The sequence below is a fragment of the Rhinopithecus roxellana genome, chromosome 3 (assembly GCF_007565055.1).
Source record: "Rhinopithecus roxellana isolate Shanxi Qingling chromosome 3, ASM756505v1, whole genome shotgun sequence".
In the NCBI taxonomy this organism is placed as follows: domain Eukaryota; kingdom Metazoa; phylum Chordata; class Mammalia; order Primates; family Cercopithecidae; genus Rhinopithecus; species Rhinopithecus roxellana.
Window position 1 is genome coordinate 165,253,519 of NC_044551.1, and position 23,657 is coordinate 165,277,175.

Below are 23,657 nucleotides of genomic sequence, written 5' to 3' on the forward strand. Positions count from 1 at the left end.
AATTTTGAGTTAATTTTTATGTATGGTATAAGGTCAGGTACACGTTCATCTTTTGCATGTGGAAATCCAGCTTTGTCAACATCTTTTGCGGGAGATGATCCTTTCCCAATTGTGTAGCAGTTGTGTTCCTGTGGCCCACGCCATCCTGAAATTCACACGGACACAGAGTTGCAAGTTACTGCCCTCTCCCCTTCTCTTCCAAAGAATCAGGAACCTCGGACCCTGCAGCTCATCCGGGCCCTCTGGTAGCTTCTGGGCGCCTAACAGTTCAGCGCGACCCCGCCCCAAAGGCGTGGAACTACACTTCCCGGAATGCCAGCGTGCTACGGGGGACTCCATTTCCTAGAGACCTTCGCGGCCGCCCTGCTCCTCTAGGTCCCAGGCGCGCCGCCGAGCTCTCGCCGACGGGTGAGCGGCCCGGGGCCTGAGGTCGCCCAGACGTCGGAGGAGCCGGGTCACGAGGCTGGAGTCCCGCCGGGCGGTTCTGGAGCCTCCCGCCTGCGGAGTGCGGCCGGGGAGGCGCGGCCCGGGAACGCCAGATCCTGGGGAGGTAAGCGGCGTGGCTGGCTGACGGCCTGCGGCCGCCGGGGCTCCGAGGGCCTTTGTGGGCGCGGCTGGGCACCCCCGCGTCTGTCACCGGCCCCCGCGCGGGGACCTGGACTGTCGCCCCTCGCGGGTGGCTCTGGCACCGCTGCCGATGCTCCTGCCTCTGGCTCGGCGCCGCCGGCCGTGAACGGGCCGGTGTCTCCTCCCGGGCCCACCCTGCCCCCGCCGTGTGGGCCTCCCGGACTCGGGGCTCGGGGCGCCGGGACCCCGAGCGCAGAGCGGAGGCAGCCGGCCCCGGTTTCTGAGTCCGTCCCCAGGACGGTCGCCCTTCCCGCCTCCGGACACCCAGCGCTTTGCTCTTCAAAGCCGCTTTCTGTGGAGTCAGGAGAGGATTCCTTGGCGGGAGAGAGAGGAACCGGCTGGGAAAGGCTTGAGGCGGAGGGAAGTCGTCCCCGGGGCCGTGGGTGTGGGAGTACCGGCCAGCCTCGCAGGGGCGTGAACGGAGCAGGTGCCCGGCGCTGCCTCAGTTTCTTGAGCGGTGCGGCGGGTGCTGGTAGTGCCAGCTGGCGCCGAGGGACTCAGCGGCGCGGGGGAGCCCTGGCCCCGGCGGGCTCGGCGGGTCGCTGCTGCCGCTGCGGGTCCAGCGTCCCCTCCGTAGGCCCCAAGCCTGGGAGACCTGGGCCTGGACGGCGGCCCGGCGCTGCTCTGGTCTGCGGGCTCCTGGCTCCTCCCGACTCCCTGTGAGGGCGCCCGGGGTCTTTCTCAGCGGGAGTCGGGGTTTCAGAGCTGCGGATTCCAGGGCTGGAAAGCATAAGGGGCTTCTTCCCGGCTCCCTTTTCCTTCTCAGATCTGCCTGCTGGAGACTGCACCGTCCTCAGGGGAGAGCCCGGAGAGAACATGGCTGCTGGGCGGCGGGAAGCGAGGCCCCAGGTGAGCTCACTGCCCTTCCAGATCCTAGTGGGTGGATTTTCCCCACTAACTGAGGTTCTTCACCGGGACCATCTTCAGCCAGGATGGAGCCCAAGTCCTTTTCCCTTGGAGGAGCTGGTCCGCCCTCATGAGTGGTGGATTCTGTAGGGAGGACCTCCTGCCCTCGCCATCCATGTCTAGTGGTTGTTTTTTAATTAACACCCTTTGTTCATTAAATCTCAATCCATTGCGTGACTAGTTTGACAAGTAAGATACCACAAGTCTGTGTGTCACTAGGGACAGAACCGACGTGCACACCTGGGAAAAATCCCTGCCTCCTTCACTCAGCCTTGTCTCCTTTCCTATCCTTTGCAGGAATACTTTTTCTTTTCACCCCTGAGAATCCTCATACCACCAGCCTTTCCTCAGGCTTCTCCAACGCATAGTTTTTAGTTTTTTCTCTCTTCACTTGTGAATCATATTCTTTGCTTGTATCACTTTTTTTTTTTTTTTTGAGACGGAGTCTCGCTCTGTCGCACGGGCTGGAGTGCAGTGGCTGGATCTCAGCTCACTGCAAGCTCCGCCTCCCGGGTTTACGCCATTCTCCTGCCTCAGCCTCCGGCTTGTATCACTCTCTTGAAAACTGATGTAGACCGTTTTCATTTTTGTGTAGTGGGAATGAGGAGGCCACCCTTTCTAGGTGAGACAAGAGTGAACAGAGTTGGAGAGGTCACTTGACTCCCAGGACAGAGAGAAGACCCCTCAGGTAGCCGCAGGAAGGGTTTCATGGGATGTCAGTAGTCCAGAGGTAGTGTATGTGGTAGTTAGGAAGTAGGGCTGTCTAGCCAGGTGGCAGCGTTTTAACCCATCTCCTCTGTTGCTGTTTGTGGGCCTTGGGCTTCACCTCTCTGTGCCTCAGTTTCCTCACCTATAAAATGGGAATGGCAACTGTGCCCACCTCCCAGCATAGATGAGGGGATCACATGAGTTGGTGTATGGAAAGTGTTTGGATCAGGGCTGGTCTCTGAGTAGTTACTGCTCAGTGTGTGGTGGTCGTGGATGCAGAGTGACATTATTGTATTGATATATTCATATTCATGTTAATGTTGATAGAAACTGCTGTACAATGTGTTTAGGACCCAGAAGATGTTATTCTTTATTCATTTTTTTATCTAACAATAATAATGTGCACTGAGTGTCTAGCATACCAGGGAGTGGGCTGAGGGCTTTACATTTGTTCCTTCACTCTCACAGTAACACGACAATTACAATTCTTGTTTTGCATGTGAGGACTGAGGCTCAGAAAAGTTAAGTCACCTGAGCACAGTCCAAGTGTGTCTGGCTCTGAGTTCCCACGGACCACCCAGTACATCGTTCCTGTGGTGTGTCTTTCCGAGTATGGGCAGATCCAGCCACGTGATACCAGGGTTCTTCGGCCTGGCATTCTCTTTTTGAGAGCCAGTCTTGCTCTGTCGCCTGGCTGGAGTGGAGTGCAGTGACATGACCTCGGCTCACTCCAACCTCTGCCTTCTGGGTTGAAGCGATTCCCCTGCCTCAGCCCCCTGAGTAGCTAGGACTACAGGCACATGCCACCATGCCTGGCTTATTTTTTTTTTGTATTTTAGTAGAGACGAGGTTTCGCTGTGTTGACCAGGATGGCCTCAATCTCCTCACCTCGTGATCCACCAGCCTCCGCCTCCCAGAGTGCTGGGATTAAAGGTGTGAGCCACCATGCCTGGCAGCATTATCTTTTAGACTAGCCAGCACAGTGGAGTGTGATCTGAGGGGGTGGCCAGAACAGGCTGTTGTGCATTTGAGCTGCTCTTTGTCCTTCAAGGCATTCCGTTCCCACAGAGGCAAGGTGCTCTCCTGACCAGAACCTTCTCCGTCCCTGTGTTTGAGTGAGTCTCTGTGGCATCCTTCCTGTCTGTTCTTGCTGCCCAGTTGTCAGTAATGTGTAGACCTGTGTGTAAAAATCAGTGAAGGGAATTTTAAGACCAGAGAGAGAGTACAGAGTTCACAATTAGAAAACTGGAGTTATGATCCTGCTACTACCTCTAGCAAAGCACATGACCTGGGATCTTGGCTGCCCTGGACCTTGTGTTCTTGTCTCAGGGCCCTATCCAGCTACACAGTTGTTTTTCATTGTTCAAATTATTTCATGCATTTTCTAGTCTGCCAGTCAGATTATACATTCTTTGAGAACAACGATCATTTCTTGTACTCTTCCCCAATATGCAAATAATTTGATGCTCTTTCTCACCATAAAAATATTGCAGGGTCATGGTCTAAACTTTAGAGAGTAATACTTTTATATATATACATTTGTAGATGTGTATATATATTCATGTTTATGAATACATGTGTATATATATGTGCATACTTATATGTACGTTTATGTAGTCGTGCGTTGGTAATGATGTTTTGGTCAATGAAAGACCATAAATGTGACAGTAGTCCCACAAGTTTAAAAGATAGCTGAAAGATTCCTGTCTCCTATTGACTTAGTCGCCGTTGTAACATTATAATGCAAGTCTTTGCTCCTGTTTTGTGGTGATGCTGGTATAAACAGACCTACTGTGCAGCCTGCCAGTCCTATAAAAGTATACAACACGTGCAACTGTACAGTTTGTAATACTTGATAATGTCTGACTGTGTTGCTGGTTTATGTATCTATTATACTATTCTTGTTATTTTACAGTATCTTCCTTTTGCTTGTTTTTAAAAAGTTAAGTGTAACAGCCTCAGCCAGGTTCTTCAAGAGGTATCCAGAAGAAAGCTTTGCTCTCATAGGAGGTGACAGCTGCATGTGTGTCACTGCCCCTGAAGCCCTTCCAGTGGGACAGGATGTAGAGGTGGAAGACAGTGGTGTCGATGATGCTGATCCTCTGTAGGCCTAGACTGATGTGCATATTTATGTCCTAGTTTTTAACAAAAAATTTTTTAAAGTAAAAATAAAAGCTTTTAAAATAGGAGAAAGCTTGTAGAATAAGGATATAAAGAAAGAAAATATTTTTGTACAGCTAGACAATGTGTTTAAGATAAGTGTTACTACCAAAGAGTCAAAGTTTGAAAAAATTAAAAAGTTGAGAAAGTAAAAGTTACAGTAAGCTAAGGATAATTTGTTGTTAAAGAAAACTTTTGAAAAATAAATTTAGTGTAGCCTAAGCGTACAGTGTTTAAAATGTCTACAATAAATGTAGTGTAGCCTAAGCGTGCAGTGTTTAAAATGTCTATAGTCTTGCACAGTAGTGTCCTAAGTTGCACATTCACTCACCGCTCACTCAGCCAGGCAACTTCCAGTCCTGCACGCTCCATTCATGGCAAGTGCCCTGTACAGGTGTACCATTTCTTCTCTTTTATACTGTAGTTTACCATGCCTTTTCTATGTTTAAGTGTATTTACATACACAGACACTTAACATTGTCTTACCGTTCCCTACAGTGTTCAGTTTGGTAACCTGCTGCACAGGTTTGCAGCCTAGGAGCAATAGGCTGTACCACATAGCCCGGGTATGTAGGAGGCCGTTCCATCCAGGTTTGTCTCTTATATTCCCACAGCGATGAAGTGGCTTCACAGTGCGTTTCTCAGAATGTACCTCCATCACGAATGCGACACATGACTGTATGCTCTACGTATTTCATATATACAACAGAAAATAAAATCACCCTTAACGCCACCATCTGGAGATAATCACTGTCATTCAGTTTATTGCATGTCTCAATAATTTTCTATGTATATAGAATTTTTTTTTTTTTTTTTTTTTGGAGAGGGAGTCTCACTCTGTCACCCAGGCTGGAGTGCAGTGGCGCAATCTAGGCTCACTGCAAGTTGTGTCTCCTGGGTTCAAGCAATTCTCCTGCCTCAACCTCCCGAGTAGCTGGGATTACAGGGGCCTGCCACCACACCCGGCTGATTTTTGTATTTTAGTAGAGACAGGGTTTCACCGTGTTGCCCAGGCTGGTCTCGAACTCCTGAGCTCAGGCAATCCACCTGCTTCGGCCTCCCAAAGTGCTAGGATTACAGGCATGAGCTACCACACCCGGCCAGAAACATTTTTTTAAATGAGGACAAACTCGAAATGGTGATACATAACGTACTTTGTACTTAACGTTTTCATGAGTGTCTTTTTATGTCGACAAATAGCAATTTATACCATCAGCTCTAATGATTGCCTACTATTTGTATTAATGTGATAATAGCTAACATTTGAACCTTTAATGTGAGCCCGATATGATTTTAAGTGCATTGTGCAGATTATCTTATTTATTTATTACTATGTGGTAGATTTTGAGAGGCAGTTTTACTTTTGAATGGAGCCTAAGACATCTGACTGGATTGGAATCCCAGCTATACCACTGAACAGCTGTGTGACTTTAAACAAATTTTTTTTTTCTTTTTTTGAGATGGAGCTTCTTTCTGTTTCCAGGCTGGAGTGCAGTGGCATGATCTTGGATCACTGCAACCTCTGCCTCCCGGGTTCAAGCGATTCTCCTGCCTCAGCCTCCCGAGTAGCTGGGACTACAGGTGCACACCACCATGCCTGGCTAATGTTTTATTTTTAGTAGAGATGGGGTTTCACCATGTTGGCCAGGATGGTCTAGATCTCTTGACCTCGTGATCCACCCACCTCTGCCTCCCAAAGTGCTGGGATTACAGGCGTGAGCCACCACACCCAGCCAACTTTAAACAAATTTCTTAGCCTCTCAGTGACTTTGCTTTCTTTGATGTAAAATGGAACAATAACTATCTTTTTCATAAGGTAATTGTGAAGGTTAGATAAGGTATATGCTAATAATTAATATAAAGCTCTAAATATAGTGTCTGGCCCATGTAAAGCATTCACTGAAAGAGAGGTATTCTGATTTTCATCATTATCTTCAAGCTTGAATCAGCACACAGGTAGTGCCATAAGTTATTTAACCCAGCCTCCATCAGTGAGTATTTAGGTTGTTTCCAGTTTTTTTTGCTACTAACACCATGATAAGTATCCTTGTGCTGGTATTTTTGTGCACTGTTTCTTAAAGTAATTGATGAGTTAAAGATTATACATAGTTCTGAGTTTTTATGTATTATCAAATTGCCAACAAAAGATTATTGTAATTAAGGCTCCCACTAATGGCTGTAATCCCTCTACCCATCTCTTACAGCGGCTGCACAAGGCCTGAATCTCACTGTGTGCTGCTCAGTATATATTTGTTACTGGCAAATTGTTCATTAAAGAAATGACCTGGAACCTTCAGAAGCTTGAATAGTATCAAAACTGTTATCATGGGTAGCCTGTCTTCCCCACTGCCATCCCGTCCACTCTGTGAGGGGGGTCCTGGGTGAGCTGGAACGACTTGTCCTTACAGGTGTCACTGACGTTCGAGGACGTGGCTGTGCTCTTCACCCGGGATGAGTGGAGAAAGCTGGCTCCTTCTCAGAGAAACTTGTACCGCGATGTGATGCTGGAGAACTATAGGAACCTGGTCTCACTGGGTAAGGAAGTTTCCCCTGTAGAAACAGAATTCAAAAATTGGGATATCTCAGCACCTCCTTCCCTGAATAAAAATGGTTGGTCACTGAAAAACTTGAGCTGAGTTTGAGGATTATACAAATCAAATTTCTATAAATAAACATTGAAAACTTTCTTTTTCCTAGTAAGTATGGAATTGTTCTATGTATTGGCAGATGGGTATTGATAATTATCCCCTTCCTGCTACACAATTTCACATTAGAAATTCTCTCATAGTTCAGGCAGCATTTTCCTGCTTTGATTGTTCTGTGGTTTGTTTGCTCATCTCAGCAGAGGGCTTACCTCATCCACCTACCATTACCTTTCCCACTTCTCTTTTCCAGCCAGATAAATCTTGTAAAATTCATCTTCAAAAGGGAATCATATGATGTTTTCTCATTATAAAAAAAGTTACTTGATACATCATTCTATAGATACCAGTTTATAAGTTTTAATTACATCTATACATGCAATATTCCTTCTATAGAAAAGCCACGGTACCCTAGTAATCAGGGCATGCTTTGTTGTGTCAAAACCAAGACCAAGACTTTTTTTTTTTGTCTACGTACAGGATTCCCATCTACCAAACCAAAAGTGATCTCCCTGTTGCAGCAAGGAGAAGATCCCTGGAAGGTGGAGAAAGACAGTTCTGGCGACTCCTCTCTGGGTAAGTGGGTGGCCCAAGGTGCTCGGGAATCGCCGCAGACAGCGGTCTGGTTAATGAGAGGAGGTAGGAGTGTTGGTTGGGAAACTCCTTTGAGGATTTTCAGACCTCAGGAAGGGGTGGGGAAGGGGAAGCCCACTACGATTACTCTCTTGTAATCACTTCCCCATGAATCTCTCAGAATCTCTTTTCTTATTCTTTCCTGTTGTTTTAGAATGGGGCTGTATTTTCATGTATTCAGTCAGCAAACATAGTATATTTAAGGAATTTCAAATAATCACTCTGGCTGAAGCTCAGTGTGTATTTGGGAAAGGAGGAGGTGAGGAAGGAAATAGAAAGCTGGGGAAGGGCCGCGTGGTAAGAGCTTTGGCACCATTCTAAGAGGTGGAAACTGTCCCATGGAGCACTGGAAATAATTGAAGGATTTGGGCAGGGAATCGTATGGTTCTTGGTATCTTAGAAAAGTTGGTCTGAATCAGAAACAGTTGAGTCTCCATCAGTGTAAGAACAGCTAAGGGACCTGCAGCGTGTCCTTACTCTGGCGAGCATCACCACCCTGAAAACAAGAGTCCAGGGACGTGGACAGAGCTCCCAGCAAGTTACAGAGCATTGTTAGGACACCACCATCTATGTTTAATGAAAATTATGTGTATGTGTCATGTGCACGTAAGCCCAGAGAGAAAGGTTAGGAGGACACACCTTAGCTGGTGACATTAGTGACACTTGGAATAGGATTGAGAATGGGTCCATAAAAGGAGATGTTATTTACATGTAATGTTTTAAATTTTCACAAAGAGAACATATTCATGATGTTGCTATGTGATTCGAACTTAATACAGATGGTCATTTTGGGAGTATTGTGACTGAAAGTGAGGCAAAACTAGAGGCGGGAAGCCTTGCAGAGTCATTGCAGTCATGGAGGGAGGCAGGAGGTGGGAGGGTCTGGATGAAGGCACTTGCCGTGAGTTTGTGAGGGGGGAGGAGGAGGTGCCCACGTGATCAGGGCACAGGAGCAGGTGTGTGTGTGATGGATCTCACTTGAGATGTGAGTGAAGTAGTCAGGTGGAGATCACTGGTGGGCAGGTGTGTAAGTGACAGGGCCGAGACTCAAGGGAGGTCAGGGAGCCATCAGAATGACGGGGCATTAGAAACGTGGAGCTGGCCGGGTGAGGGACTGAGTGGAGGCCCGAATTTCAGGAAACAGCACTTGCGAGGTGCTTAAGCAGGAGGAATCTGACAGAGCCCGAGAAGTAATCAGAGGAGAGAAATGGGGAGGGGCCATTGTGGCAGTGGGGGACTGAGCGCGGTTGGGGGACTGAGAGCAGTTGGGGGACTGAGTGCTGTTGGGGGACTGAGAGCGGTTGGGGGACTGAGCGTGGTTGGGAGACTGAGCGCGGTTGGGAGACTGAGAGTGGTTGAGCTGGGGGGCCTCTGGCTCTGGGGGATCGAGGTTGGACCCTCGCCCACAGCTTTATTGTCCCTTGTTTAGCACTGGGCAGAAAGGGATGCAGGTCTTGCGCTTCTGGAGTGCACGATCTAGTGGGGGACAAGGTGAACACACATTGCACACAAGGCACAGAAGGACACGTTCCAGTGAGGCCCACGTGGGAAAGACAGTCGGTGCTGTGAGAGTGCAGAGCAGGCAGTTGGCGCCAGCAAAGGCTTCCCTGAGGAAGGACCTAGGATCAAAGGACTGAAGAATTGCCCCAGGCCTAAAGAATGGGGTTTGTGGCCGGGCACGGTGGCTCATGCCTGTGATCCCAGCACTTTGGGAGGCCGAGGCGGTTGGATCACAAGGTCAGGAGATCAAGACCATCCTGGCTAACACGGTGAAACCCAGTCTCTACTAAAAATGCAAAAAAAATTAGCCAGGCATGGTGGCGGGCGCCTGTAGTCCCAGCTACTCGGGAGACTGAGGCAGGAGAATGGCGTGAACCTGGGAGGCGGAGCTTATAGTGAGCCGAGATTGCGCCATTGCGCTCCAGCCTGGGCGACAAAGCAAGACTCCGTCTCAAAATAATAATAATAATGATAATAATAATAATAATAATAATAATAAAAGATTTTCCCTAGTTGTTAAAAATATCAAAATTTCATTCTTTTTTGCTCTTGACTAGAATTCCATTGCATGGATGTACCCCAGTTTATGCACTCATGGAAGGACATTTGTGTTGTGTGACATTTGTTTCCAGTTTGGGGCAATTGTGAAAAAAACAAGTTACAGTGAGGAGCTGCAGGGCAGGCAGTCTTGGTCCCCATGGCCCTGTGCTGGGGAGAGCTTTCTCGTGATGATAGCTTGAACTTTTTTTTTTTTTTATAGGGGAACCACACTTGTGTTTTTAATCTCCTTTGATAGAAATACACTAATATTTTATTAAATTAATTACTTTTTATTAAATTAATTTATTATTTAATTTTTTATTAAATTAAAATTTAATGAACTGCCAGAGGCCACCACAAAGTAAGCGGAATGCAAGCAGCAGGGAACCAGGTAAGATTTAAGAGGGGCGTCAGTCTGGCCATTATATGTGGGCTGAATCTGGTGTGGAAGATGAGGAAGAGAAGAAAGAATTGTTCCTTTCCCCCTTAACTGGGGAGCATCTGATGGCTGAGTAAGTCTTCCCTCTAGAGAGAAGTATTAACAGGCTGAAAATATGACTGGGGTCCAGAGCTGTCCAGAGGGATGCCGGGCACCTGGTAGCGTTGTCAGTCAGTCCTTTTCAGATTTGGGAGGATGGCCCTGCGGGAAAACCGTGAGCAGTTTATTAAGTAAGGAAGGACATCAGAGCTGTTTTCTGCCCGGTTCCTCTTGGTGGGATGACTTTCTTCTTCCTCTTGTCAGATAGAAGTCAGATGGCATTCCTAGGGTGCTGACATGTGCTTGCGTCTCTGCTGCACCCCTGGTGGGGCTCCTGTATGCCTGGACTAAGATTGCCTCAGGACAGCTTCCTTTTCCCATGAGAGCTCACCTCATTGAGAGTGTGGTTGAAGGACTGGGATGTTCCTGGAATTATCTCAGATTATTAACTCTAGCTCAAACCAAAAACTCAACCTGTAGGCTGGGTGTGGTGGCTCATGCCTGCAATTCCAGCACTTTGGGAGGCCGAGGTGGGAGGATCACTTGAGCCCAGGAGTTTCGAGACCAACCTCGGTAACATAGACCCTGTCTGTCTTTATGTAACTTTAAAATGGAAAAAAAAATTTTAGACAAAAACCTACCCTTTGAACAGCCAGTGATGGAAAAACTTGTGCTCCCAGGGATAGGATTCTCTGGAACCTCCAGTGGCCTCAAAATGTACTTGTACAAAGTTACTTTCTTTTGAGCTGGACTCTTGCTCTGTGGCCCAGGCTGGAGTGCATTGGCGTGATCTCAGCTCACTGCAGTGCCCTCCTCCCAGGTTCAAGCGATTCTTGTGCTTCAGCCTCTCAAGTAGCTGGGATTACAGCCGCACACCACCGTGCCGGGCTAATTTTTGGCATTTTTTTAGTAGAGACCGGGTTTTGCCACGTTGGTCAGGCTGGTCTTGAACTGACCCAAAGTGATCTGTCCGCCTCAGCCTCCCAAAGGGCTGGGATTACAGGTGTGAGCCACCGCGCCCGGCCTGCTTTGTTTCCTTACTGCGAGAAGCCATCTTGGGTAGGCTGAATTGTGCAGGGTGGTGAGCGGAGGGGGTGCTCAGCAAGGTTTGCTGGAGCTGCGACTGCATGCAGGGAGAGTTGTCTTTTCCTCACTTGCACAGAATGCTGTGGGGCTTAGCAGCAGCCCTTATGACATGGCCTGGAATGGTTTTAAAAAGTGACTGCTTACAAGATGGAAGTGTGGCCACCATGCTCTGTAGCCCTATTTCGTTTTACTTGGAGGTCTTGCTATGCTGCCCAGGCTGTTTTTGAACTCTTGGCCTCAAGCAATCCTCCCATGTCAGCCTCCCAAAATGCTGGGATTATAGGCCCCTCAGTGCTCTGAAAATGTGGGCTCCTCTCCCACTTGAGTGCTGGCTGCACGTCTCAGCTTGGCACTGCCAGGCTGCCCACCACAGCTCTGGGGTGATCTCGGTTTATGTTCCCTCCCTAGCTTGGAGGCAACAGGGGAAGGGACTTGGTTGGTAGTGGTTGTGACAGAGAGCCTTTCACTTGTCTGTGGGCCCCTCTGCCCTAAAGAGATGCAGAACTACTGCCAATCAGTGCAGTTGGCCCAGGGTGGGTGGCTGCCCTGTGCCCAAGATGGGGAGGGAGGCCCTGCCTGGTGAGGAGCAGGAGGAGCTGGCAGGGAAAGGGAGGTCACCAGCAAGACAGACTGACGGCTGCTTATGGCAACTGCAGCTTCCTGGAGGTACAGCTAAAGTACTCAGGGTTTTTGTTCCTTCCCCAGTCCAAGGGTAGCAAGGGCAATATCACTGCAGTGGCAGCGACAGAGGGACTTTTGATTGCCTCTGTCAGTTCCACCTCAGAAACATGGAGCCACTGCTACTGGGAATCTTCAGCCGAGGGGTGAGGTGGCTAGCTACACTGCTGGCCTGAGGTGGGGGACCTGCCTGGTGAAGAGTCAGGGATTAGTGCTCTCGGGGAGAAGAGACTGAGCTCCCGTCCATATGGTGACTGGTGACTGTGGCATGCTGGAAGCGCAAGTGAAGGCTTCACTGTTTCTTCCCCAGACCGAGGGCAGCAGGTCCAGGACTGCTGCTGTGGCAGTGGCATAGGGGCTATCAGTTGCCTCTGGGAGCCCTTCCTCAGGGAAGCTCAGAGCCACTACCAGTGAGAATACCCAGCCAGGGGAGGGACGGCTGTTCTGCTGTCCAAAGCCAGGGTCCCTGCCTGGTGAGGAGTTGGGTATGGGAGCTCACAAGGTAGAGAGACTGGGCTTATCTCCATATGGTGACTGTGGTGTACCAGAGGTACCAGCGTAGTGACCGGGCCCTGGGTTCCTTCCCCAGGCCAAGGGTGGATAGTGGTACCATTTCAGCTACAGTGGTGGAAGGGCTATGGGTTCTCTCTTACATTTCCTCCTCAGAGAAATGCAGAGCCACCTCCAACTGAAGCATTCAGGTAGGCTTGATGGTTGTGCTGGAGTCCCAGGTCAGGAGGGCCCTGTCCAGTGAGGAGAAGTGGAAATGGGGACCCGTGTGGGAAGCAGTCTGGCCACTTTTTGTGGGGCGGCTGTGTTCTTCCTGGAGTTCTGTTCCAGTCCCTGATCACTGTGCACCCTCCAGAGCCTGAGGGCAACAGCAGTGAGGGCTGTGGCACAGCAAAAGTAGTAGCCTGCCTCTCCCTTTGGGAGCTCTGACCTAGGGAAGGTACAGAGTGCTGCTGGCCCGGAGCCTAGGCAGGGCTGCTGTGATCATGCTAGGGTCCCAGGACGATGCATATTTCGGCCTGCTTGATGGCATCCTACATGGCCCTTAAGTTCTATTCACTTTTCAAATATTTTCTTCGTTTTCTTCCTTAGACTCAAGTAATTTTAATTGTCGTATCTTAAAGTTTGTTGATTTTTCCTATGGCCTGCTTAAACCTTTTGAATTTCCCTAGTGAAATTTTCATTTCAGTTATTATACTTTCAAATCCTAGAATTTCCTCTTGGTTTCTTTTTGTTTTCTTTGTATTGATAGTTGGATTTGTTCATCATTTCCATGAGTCATTCATGTTTCCCTCTAGCTCTGAGCATCTTCGTGATAGTTGTCTTTGTGTCGCATGCCACCATCTGGTCTTCTCCACAGATGTTTTCTGTTTATTTTGTTCCATTGATTGAACCATACTTTCCTTTTTTTTCTGCCTTTTTTTTTTTTTTGTCTTACAGTGTTGTAACTCAGGATCAGATCTTCCTACTTCCGTAAGATTTGCTGGGTTTTGTTTTGGTTTGGTTTTTGTTTTCTTATTGCTATCGGGTGCCACTAGTCCAGGAATTGGCCTGAAGTATAAACTGTAGGTCTTCTCACATTTTTTTCTGAGCCCACGTCTTCCCTGGCCTTGTGCAGTGACTTTCTAAATTCCCCATGTGTGCAGTTGCTTTTTGTTTTGTTTTGTTTTTGAGATGGAGTCTTGCTCTGTTGCCCAGGCTGGAGTGCAGGGGCGCGATCTCGGCTCACTGCAACCTCCACCTTTTGGGTTTAAGCGACTCTTCTGCCTCAGCCTCCTGAGTAGCTGGGATTACAGGGACTTGCCACCACACCTGGCTAATTTTTATGTTTTTAGTAGAGACAAGATTTCCGCATGTTGGCCAGGCTGGTCTCGGAACTCCTGACCTCAAGTGATCCGCCCACCTCGGCCTTCCAAAGTGCTGGGATTACAGGTGTGAGCCATCATGCCAAATGTCCTTATCCTTAAATGTCTGATTCCCCAAAGCAGAAAAAGGAACAGAAGAGGAAAAAAGTAGGCACTGTTCCTTAAATCCTCTGGAAGCCACATCAGGTCAGTGGGGATTGCAAAAATGGCAGTCTGCATTTGTGTCTGCACCTCCGTGATTCAAAGCAGTAATTTGCAGTCAGAACCCAGATCGCCATTATTGGAGAACAAGGTCTTTATTGCCACTTTGGCCACCAAAGGCCAATCTAGGGATGCTAGTACGGCTGGAAGCCAGGAGATTAGGAAATTGGAGATGGGTAGCTGCTGCCAACTGAAATTAATTTCACTCAACTGGCCAGGCCTTCCCCTAGAAGCTTACAAGCCTTCAAATAGTTTCCAGAGTTTCAAAATAGTTGTATCAGACAGATTCTGACAGCTCAGTTGTCTAGATGGATAGATAGAACCTTGGTGCTTCCTACTCTACCATCTTCCCTGACATCCACTTTTTCTTTTACCTTACATTTATTTTGCCCTTTTGGCATTTTCTGTCTTCAAGTATATGCCACCATCAGGAGTTTTGATGGGGAGTGCTACTGATGTCTACTGGGTAGCATACTGAGGATGAGGTCTTACATGAAAGTCACAGTTATGAAGTTAATTCTTATCATTTGGGGAAGAGATTTTGATAGGTTGCTTGTCACACATCCATCTTTATCTTCAGCTACCCAGAAGGCTTTGATATTTACTCTTTAAATGTACATTTTATGGCACTTAACCTCAGTGCCCATTTAGCTCTCTTCCAAGCATACTTGCCTTCTTTTCTGTTCTAAAGCCTTTTAAAGTAAACTTCCACTCCTGCTCTGGAAAGAAAGAAATAAACGTACATTTTGTCATTTGATACGTATTTAAATTTTCCACTTGGAAGTTTTTTTTTGTTGTTTGTTTTTGAGATGGAGTTTTGCTCTTGTTATCCAGGCGGGAGGCACAATCTTGGCTCACTGCAACCTCTGCTTCTTGGGTTCAAGCGATTCTCCTGCCTTAGCCTCCCAAGTAGCTGAAATTACAGGCATGCACTACCACACCTGGCTAATTCTGTATTTTTAGTAGAGATGGGGTTTCACCATATTGGTCAGGCTGGTCTTGAACTCCTGACCGCAAATGATGCACTTGCTTCGGCCTCCCAAAGTGCTGAGATTACGGGTGTGAGCCACCACACCCAGCTGAAAGTGTGTTTTTAAAGTGACCTTGTTGTCTGTGTGTGCTGCTTTTTTTTTTTTTTTTTTTTTTTTTGAGCTGGAGTCTCGCTCTGTTGCCCAGGCTGGAGTGCAGTGGTGCCATCTCAGCTCACTTCAGCCTCTGCCTCCTGGGTTCAAGCGATTCTTCCTCTCAGCCTCTCGAGTAGCTGGGATTATAGGCATGTGCCACCACACACAACTAATTTTTGTGTTTAGTAGAGATGGGGTTTCACCATATTGGCTAGGCTGGTCTCAAACTTCTGACCTTAAGAGATCTGCCTGCCTCGGCCTCCCAAAGTGCTAGGATTACAGATGGGAGCCGCTGTGCCCAGCCTGTGTGCTGATTTCTTTGCAGAAACGAGAGGTTTTTTGTTGTTGTTGTTGTTTTTGTGTTTTTTTTGAGACAGAGTCTTGCTCAGCTGCCCAGGCTGGAGTGCAGTGGCCCAGTCTTGGCTCATTGCAATCACCATTTCCCAGGTTCAAGCCATTCTCCCGTCTCAGCCTCCCGAGTAGCTGGGATTACAGGCATCCGCCATCATACCCAGCTAATTTTTGTGTTTTAGAAGAGACAGAGTTTCAACATGTTGATCAGGATGGTCTTGAACTCCTGACCTCCCATGATCCGCTTGCATCGGCCTCCCAAAGTGCTAGGATTACAGGCATGAGCTGCCATGCCCAGCCCAGAAACCAGAGTTTTAAAATTACTTTCTTAGTAGGTATGGGCTATAAAAGGAAAAAGATTAACCCACTCACTCCTGTTACAAGGAAGGACAGAAAGTGGAAGAAAACTTCATTTTTAGTTTCGTTGTAGAAAAGTTCGAGCATATATGAAAGTAGAGAGAATAGGCTGGGCGTGGTAGCTCACGCCTGTAATCCCAGCACTTTGGGAGGCTAAGGCGGGTGGATCACGAGGTCAGGAGATTGAGACCATCCTGGCTAACACGGTGAAACCCCATCTCTACTAAAAATACAAAAACAAAATTAGCCGGGCATAGTGGTGGGTGCCTGTAGTCCCAGCTACTAGGGAGGCTGAGGTGGGAGGATTGCGTGAACCTGGGAGGTGGAGGTTGCAGTGAGGTTAGATCACACCACTGTACTCCAGCCTGGGCGACAGAGCGAGACTCCGTCTCTAAATAAATAAATAAATAAAGTAGAATAATATAATATGACTTCCCATGTATTCATCATCCAATTTCTTTCTTTTCTTTTTTTCTTTTTTTTTCTTTTTTAGAGTCTCACTCTGTTGCCAGGCTTGAGTGCAGTGGAGCAATCTTGGCTCACTGCAACCTCTGCCTCTTGGGTTCAAGTGATTCTCCTGCCTCAGCCTCTTGAATAGCTGGGACTACAGGGGCATGCCACCACACCCAGCTAATTTTTATATTTTCAGTAGAGACGGGATTTCACTATGTTGGCCAGGATGGTCTCGATCTCTTGACCTCATGATCTGCCTGCCTCGGCCTCCCAAAGTTTTGGGATTACAGGTGTGAGCCACCACACCTGGCCTCTTTTTCTTTTTCTTTTTTTTTTAAACATAGGGTCTCTTACTTTGTCACCCAGGCTGGAGTGGAATTACATAATCATGGCTTATTGTAGCCTCCAGGGCTCAAGTGATCCTCCTGCGTCAGCCTTTTCTGTAGCTAGGACTGCAGACGAGTGCCACTATGCCCAGCTAATTTATTTTGTTTGTTTGTTTGTTTTAGAGATGGGATGTTACTGTATTGCCCAGGCTGATCTCGAACTCCTGGGCTCTCCTTGGCCTCCCAAATTGCTGGGATTACAGGGAGAAGCCACTGTACCCAGCCCATCACCCAGTTTCAGCAGTTGTCAACTCATGGTCAATTTTTTTTTTTTTTGAGATGGAGTTTTGCTCTTGTTGCCCAGGCTGGAGTGCAGTGGCATGATCTTGGCTCACTGCAACCTCTGCCCACTAGGTTCAAGTGATTTTCCTGCCTCAGCCTCCCGCGTCGTTAGCATTACAGGCCCCCGTCACCACGCCCAGCTAATTTTTGTTATTTTTAGTACAGATGGGGTTTCGCCATGTTGTTCAGGCAGGTCTCAAACTCCTGACCTCAGGTGATCCACCTGCTTCGGCCTCCCAAAGTGCTGGGATTACAGGTGTGAGCCACCATACCTGGCCAATTCATGATCATTTCTGTTTCATCTGTTCCAATGACTATCTACCAGTGCCAATTCATGATCATTTCTGTTTCATCTGTTCCAATGATTATCTACCAGGACTGATTTTGTCATTTGTCAGTGTCTTGAAAGATTTTTGCTTGTTGCAATCCTGGAGGGAGGAATTGTGAGGGGCAGGTGCTACTGATTTCTGTTGGGTGGAGATCAAGTATGTTGCTAAACATTCCACAATGCACAGGGCAGCCCACACTATCCACACAACTAAAAAATTAGCCCAGAATGTCATCTGAGGTTGAGAAATCCTTATCTATATCTTGTCTTAATGCACTGACATTTTTATAATGTTATTACATCCAAGAATAGGAGAGGTGATTATTTGTTCAGATAATGTCATTCATCAGATATGTCATTCAAGACTGGTATAAAATTTCCCTTGTGTAGGTTTTTCATATTACTTATAAATTTACTACTCTGATTCTTAGTATAAGTTAAGGCTATTGATTTTAATGTGTCAATTTTATATCCAGCTACTTCACTGAGTGAGTTTTATCATTCATTCTCTGGTCTGTTTTTTTGAGCTGGAGTCTCGCTCTGTCACCCAGGCACGATCTCGGCTCACTGCAGCCTCCACCTCCCAGATTCAAGCAATTCTGCCTCTGCCTCCCAAGTAGCTAGGATTACAGGTGTGCGCCACAATGCCCAGATAATTTTTGTATTTTTAGTAGAGATGGGGTTTCACTATGTTGGCCAGGATGGTCTTGATCCATTCTCTGGACTTTTTAGTATTATATTATCTGCAAATAGAGGTAGTTTTACTTTACTCATATCTAATTGATTTATATTGCCTGATTGCATTGGTTAATATGTCTAGTACAGTGTTAAATTGTAGGGAAAATAATGGGTGTCTTTGCTTTGTTCTTGAGCATAGCGGAAATACCTCTAGTGTATTTAGTAGGTACTAGCTTTAGGACAAAGGTCTGTGTATTTTATCATGTTGAGGAAGTATCCCTCAGTTCATTTTTGCTTGAGTGTTTTTATTGTCTGTGGTGCTGAATTTTGTTGAACATTTTCTCAGTATCTCTAGATGTATGTTATTCCTTACTTATATGCATTTAATGTACTATAATAAGTGCTATAATAAGGGGAGTGAGTTGTTGGAACTCAAAGTTAGGAAAAGGTACACAGCGGAGTTAACGTTTGAACTGAATCTGAGGGATACAAAGGAGTTTGGAATGTAGGAAAAGGAGGGAAGCCATTCAGGAGTATAAATAATTACAGGAATGGGGTAATTTATGAGACCATCATAAGCTTTGGGTACCAGATTATATTTCCTAAATTCATATGCGCTGCTCCTTCTCTAATCCCTCTGCTCCATTCTCTTGGTCACTCTTACACACTCACCTGTCTTAAATGAGTTTGCCTTATTCATTTGTTCACTTAGCAGTTCAGCTGTCATCCATTGTTTTATATAGTGTGTTTTAAAATTTTACCCTCTTTTAGTCATATAGCAAACCCTTACTGAGATATCATTAATCCCTTCTACACATTTAGTCTCAGTCTATCACATGAATCATGGGCTGTTGCTTTCTTTTTTTCTTTTTTCAGGATGTAAGAGCATGCCTAAAATGACAAAGTCAACTCAAACTCAGGATTCATTTCAGGAGCAAATGAGGAAAAGACTGAAAAGGGTTGAACCCTGGAACTTCATACCAGAAAGACCTTGCATATATGAAGAGAAATTAAAGAAACAGCAGGACAAAAATGAAAATTTACAAATATTTTCAGTTGCCCATACAAAAATCCTTACTGTAGATAGAAGCCATAAAAATGTTGAATTTGGCCAGAACTTCTACCTGAAATCAGTCTTCATTAAGCAACAGAGATTTGCTAGAGAAAAAACTCCATCAAAATGTGAAATACAAAGAAATAGTTTCAAGCAGAATTCAAATTTACTTAACCAATCAAAAATCAAAACAGCAGAGAAACGCTATAAATGCAGTACATGTGAAAAATCCTTCATTCACAATTCATCCCTTCGTAAACATCAGAAAAACCACACTGGAGAAAAATTATTTAAATGTAAAGAATGTTTAAAAGCTTTCAGCCAAAGTTCTGCTCTTATTCAGCATCAAAGAACTCACACAGGAGAGAAACCCTATATATGTAAAGAATGTGGGAAAGCCTTCAGCCATAGTGCATCCCTTTGTAAGCATCTAAGAACCCATACTGTGGAGAAATGCTATCGATGTAAAGAATGTGGTAAATCCTTCAGCCGAAGGTCTGGGCTTTTTATACATCAAAAAATCCATGCTCAAGGAAATCCTAATAAATACAATCCAGGTAGGAAGGCATCTAGTTGCAGCACATCCCTTTCTGGAAGTCAGAAAATTCATCTCAGAAGGAAGTCCTACTTATGTAATGAATGTGGCAACACTTTTAAGTCTAGCTCATCCCTTCGTTATCATCAGAGAATTCACACTGGAGAGAAACCTTTCAAATGTAGTGAATGTGGGAGAGCCTTCAGCCAGAGTGCATCTCTTATTCAACATGAAAGAATTCACACTGGAGAAAAGCCCTATAGATGCAATGAATGTGGGAAAGGCTTTACTTCTATTTCACGACTTAATAGACACCGAATAATTCATACTGGAGAGAAATTGTATACTTGTAGTGAATGTGGTAAAGCCTTAAGTTCCCACTCAACACTTATTATTCATGAGCGAATTCATACTGGAGAGAAACCCTGTAAATGTAAAGTATGTGGAAAAGCCTTCAGACAGAGTTCAGCTCTCATTCAACATCAGAGAATGCATACTGGAGAAAGACCCTATAAATGTAATGAGTGTGGGAAAACTTTCAGGTGTAACTCATCACTTAGTAATCACCAGAGAATTCATACTGGAGAGAAACCATATCGATGTATAGAATGTGGGATGTCTTTTGGCCAAAGTGCAGCTCTTATACAACATCAGAGGATTCATACAGGAGAAAAACCCTTTAAGTGTAATACATGTGGAAAAACTTTTAGACAAAGCTCATCACTTATTGCACATCAAAGAATTCATACTGGAGAGAAACCCTATGAATGTAATGCATGTGGGAAACTCTTTAGCCAGAGGTCATCCCTCACGAATCATTATAAAATTCATACTGAAGAGGACTCCTTAAAAGCCGATATGCATGTGTGAAAGCCTTAAACCAAAATTCATCAGAGAATACATGCTTGAGAGTGATTTATTAAATATAATGACTATGAGAAAACGTGTAGTTCTCACCAGATACTAAGTTTTAAGAATAAACTTTAGCTATATAATAACTATCGGGAAAGCTTTTATGCTTGTCACTTTTTAAAATATCCCAAGACAGTTCACTGTTGCAGACATTGAAATTGGCCATTTGTAAGATCAAAGGTATGTTTATAAAATCTCTCTTTATATAATACATGCTATCTATGACATGCAAAAATGAGAACAGTCTGGGTGTGGAGGTGCTGAATTTTTCATTAGAAAAACAATTGTATAAGCCACTATTATATAGGTATAAGCATATTTATTACAGCAGACATTTTAATAGCAAACAAAACAATTGGTCTTAAAAATATATGCAATATATACTAACCTGGCAGGGGAGACACCATGATCACGAAGGTGGTTTTCACAGAGCGAGGCTTATCCATTGCACTCTGGATGTGCTGACCCCTTCAGTTTCCCAAAATGTGGAAAACTCAACTGCATAATTTATGGTAGTGGGGGACTACATTCATGCTCGCCTGAAATATATATAATTTATGGTAGTGGGAGACTACATTCGTGCTTTCTCCTAATATATATACACACACACACACACACGCACACACGCAGTATTAGAGCAAAGGACCAAATAAGAGTATTAGAGCAAAGGACCAACTAACTGAACTACCTCTTAGTGTCTGGAATTTACCTTTTCCTGACCTATTGTCAAACTTCATGCATGGCTTTTATTAAAAAAAGAAAAAAAATTTGTTATCTTCTTTGTTCTAGTCATTTCCAAACATCTAATAGCCTCCCATATTTGCTACACATTTCCTAGTTTTCAGAAGTTTTTCTTCATTGTCTTGACGTCATATTTATTATGAAACCATATTTGCTATGCTCTGAACAGTGATGTTAGATAGTTTAGGTTGAAGCATTTTGTTTGTTTAGGCAATCACTTCAAGGTTAAAGCTATTAATATGTTTTTAGTTGGCTGCAGATGAAATCCTAATTGTTTAAAGAGCCTATCACTTGTGACAGTTTTCAAAAGGAATCAGTTTATGAAATAAAAGTTTGTTTTCCTCATAGGGTTTTTAAGGTTTCAGACTGCAAAGGAAATTCTTTAGAAATAATTATAAATTTGAAAACTGATTTACTTAGTAATGTTTGTTTAAGCCCAAGTTTGGGCCAGATATTATCCTGAGCTCTAGAAATTGTATGGAAGAAAGAAACAGACCTTAAAGAAGTCACGAATTGAGTGGATGGAGAAGAGGTTAAAGGGAGTAAGCAAATTATAATGTGTTAAAGGGGTTTTCACAGGTAAATAGTTAAGCTGTGATACTGTGTTGCAGAATACAAATGGAGAGATTTGCATGGGATGCAGAAATACGGAAGACTAACCAAGCAAACCAGGAGAGACCAGCAATAGTGTCCCAGAGACCATGATGTCTGAGCCCAGTTTTGGAAGAATAGTAGGTATTCTTCATAAAGTGAGATTCTAAATAGAGAGAACCACATATGCAAAGGTATAGGGTGGGTGGGTAACAGCATATTACATTTGTAGAGAATCTGTAGGAAGTAATGAAAAAAGATACTGAAGCTTGAGAAGAAGGCAGTGGCTAGGTAACAAAAGGTCTTACTTGCCAAACTAAGGAATTTGAATTTTATTCTGAAATTTAGGGTACCAAGTATCGATTTTAAGTAACGGAACCTGTATTGCACGAATGTGTAGAAGATGAATTTAGGAGACTGAAGATTGCTGAACAGACTGAAGCCTAGAATTCAGCCTCCAGTGATGGGTGAAGGAGGCTCTAAGCTCAAGCAAGGATAGTCAGTGAAGAATATGTTGCACATGCTAATGTAGTAAGAATAGATAGGGCATAGTTTTTGAAATCAAATAATTGGGGAAGGTGATTGACACACAGGGTAGAGTAACTGCTAGATTTCTGCCTTAGTTACCTGGATGGACGGTGGTGTGATATGCCTTGTAGGCGATATAGGGGTATACATGTTAAATTAGTCATCCAAACCCAAAAGGTCAATTTGAGCTGGATGGCTTGAGTTAGGAGTACTTAAGATACAGTTAGTAGTGAAAAGCTTGGCACATGTAAATTGACCATGAGAATGTATAGATTAGAATGAGAAAGGGATCATGGGTACAACCCAGGAAAACATCAATATACAAGAAGTAGATGAAGGAATTGTGCAAAGATGAAAAGGAATGGCCCTTTATGTAGGAGAAAAGGCAGAAGAGTGATGTCACTGAGCCCAAGGGATAAATGAATCTCAGATGGGCAGTAGTGTCAGGTGCTATAAATGAAGTAATAAGGAGAGTAAATTGGTGAATAAGGAGATAATTGTAGACTTTGGCAAGAGAAATTTCATTGAAGGAGGGTGAACAAGTAGGCTGTTGAAGACTGTATTTCAAATATAATTGAAGGGAAGAATGACTTAGGGAGCATTTCTATTTTAATGATTTAATGTATACACATGTTGAGGGTAGATTAAAGAAGACATCGCTGGGAGGAACAACTTTTCTGAAATAAATTTGAGTCATAGCATAGGTGGAGGAATTAACCTTAACTTCAGGGAGGGAAAAGCCCACATAAAGATGGGAATACAGATAAGTGATTTGGAGGTGAAGGAATTTTCTGCCTGCTGACTCATTTTTTCTAAGATAGGAGAAAGACTTCATTTTTTAAGTTGTTGCTAAGGGTCGCAATTTGGATATTTGGGTGTCTAATGATATTAAATTAATGAGTTTCAGTCCTTGCCCTGGAGGTTTTTTGGGAAGTCAAGGCTCTTGAGTTTTATTTCCTACCCTTGTTTCAATAAGAAATCACCATGTTTGTCAGTTTCATGTATTTGATAGTTATTTTTAATTATAAGGAAAAAATTTGCTCGTGAATTAAAGTTTGTAAACTTAGGGAAGGAGAGAAAATGCTTTTTAAAAAGTGGTAAATCTGAAGAGACTGGAAAGAAATGTCAGTTCAACAGGCATGTGGGATAGATGGCAAGGCATTACAAATTGGGGAAAAGCTTGTTCAATGGCAAGGAGGCATGATGTGTTCATGGTATTATTGCAAATTGTATTTTAAAACTTCATTCCTGTTTGTTGCTAGTATATAGAAGTACAATTGGTTTTTGTATATTGACCTTGTATT

General features: G+C 44.9%; 1 protein-coding gene and 1 non-coding gene across 2 annotated transcripts; both read left to right on the plus strand.

Moving 5' to 3' along the window:
• Positions 1-357: 357 nt before the first annotated feature.
• On the plus strand, positions 358-20,593 carry ZNF354B (zinc finger protein 354B). Its single transcript, XM_010380993.2, has 5 exons — positions 358-550; positions 1,394-1,476; positions 6,810-6,936; positions 7,524-7,619; positions 18,869-20,593. The coding sequence occupies exons 2-5, from the start codon at positions 1,444-1,446 to the stop codon at positions 20,449-20,451; spliced, it is 1,839 nt and encodes a 612-aa protein (XP_010379295.1). The 5' UTR covers positions 358-550; positions 1,394-1,443; the 3' UTR covers positions 20,452-20,593.
• Positions 20,594-20,873: 280 nt separating this feature from the next.
• LOC115896735 lies at positions 20,874-21,037 on the plus strand. Its single transcript, XR_004056630.1, has one exon. It is a non-coding gene; the product is annotated as a U1 spliceosomal RNA (small nuclear RNA).
• Positions 21,038-23,657: the final 2,620 nt, after the last annotated feature.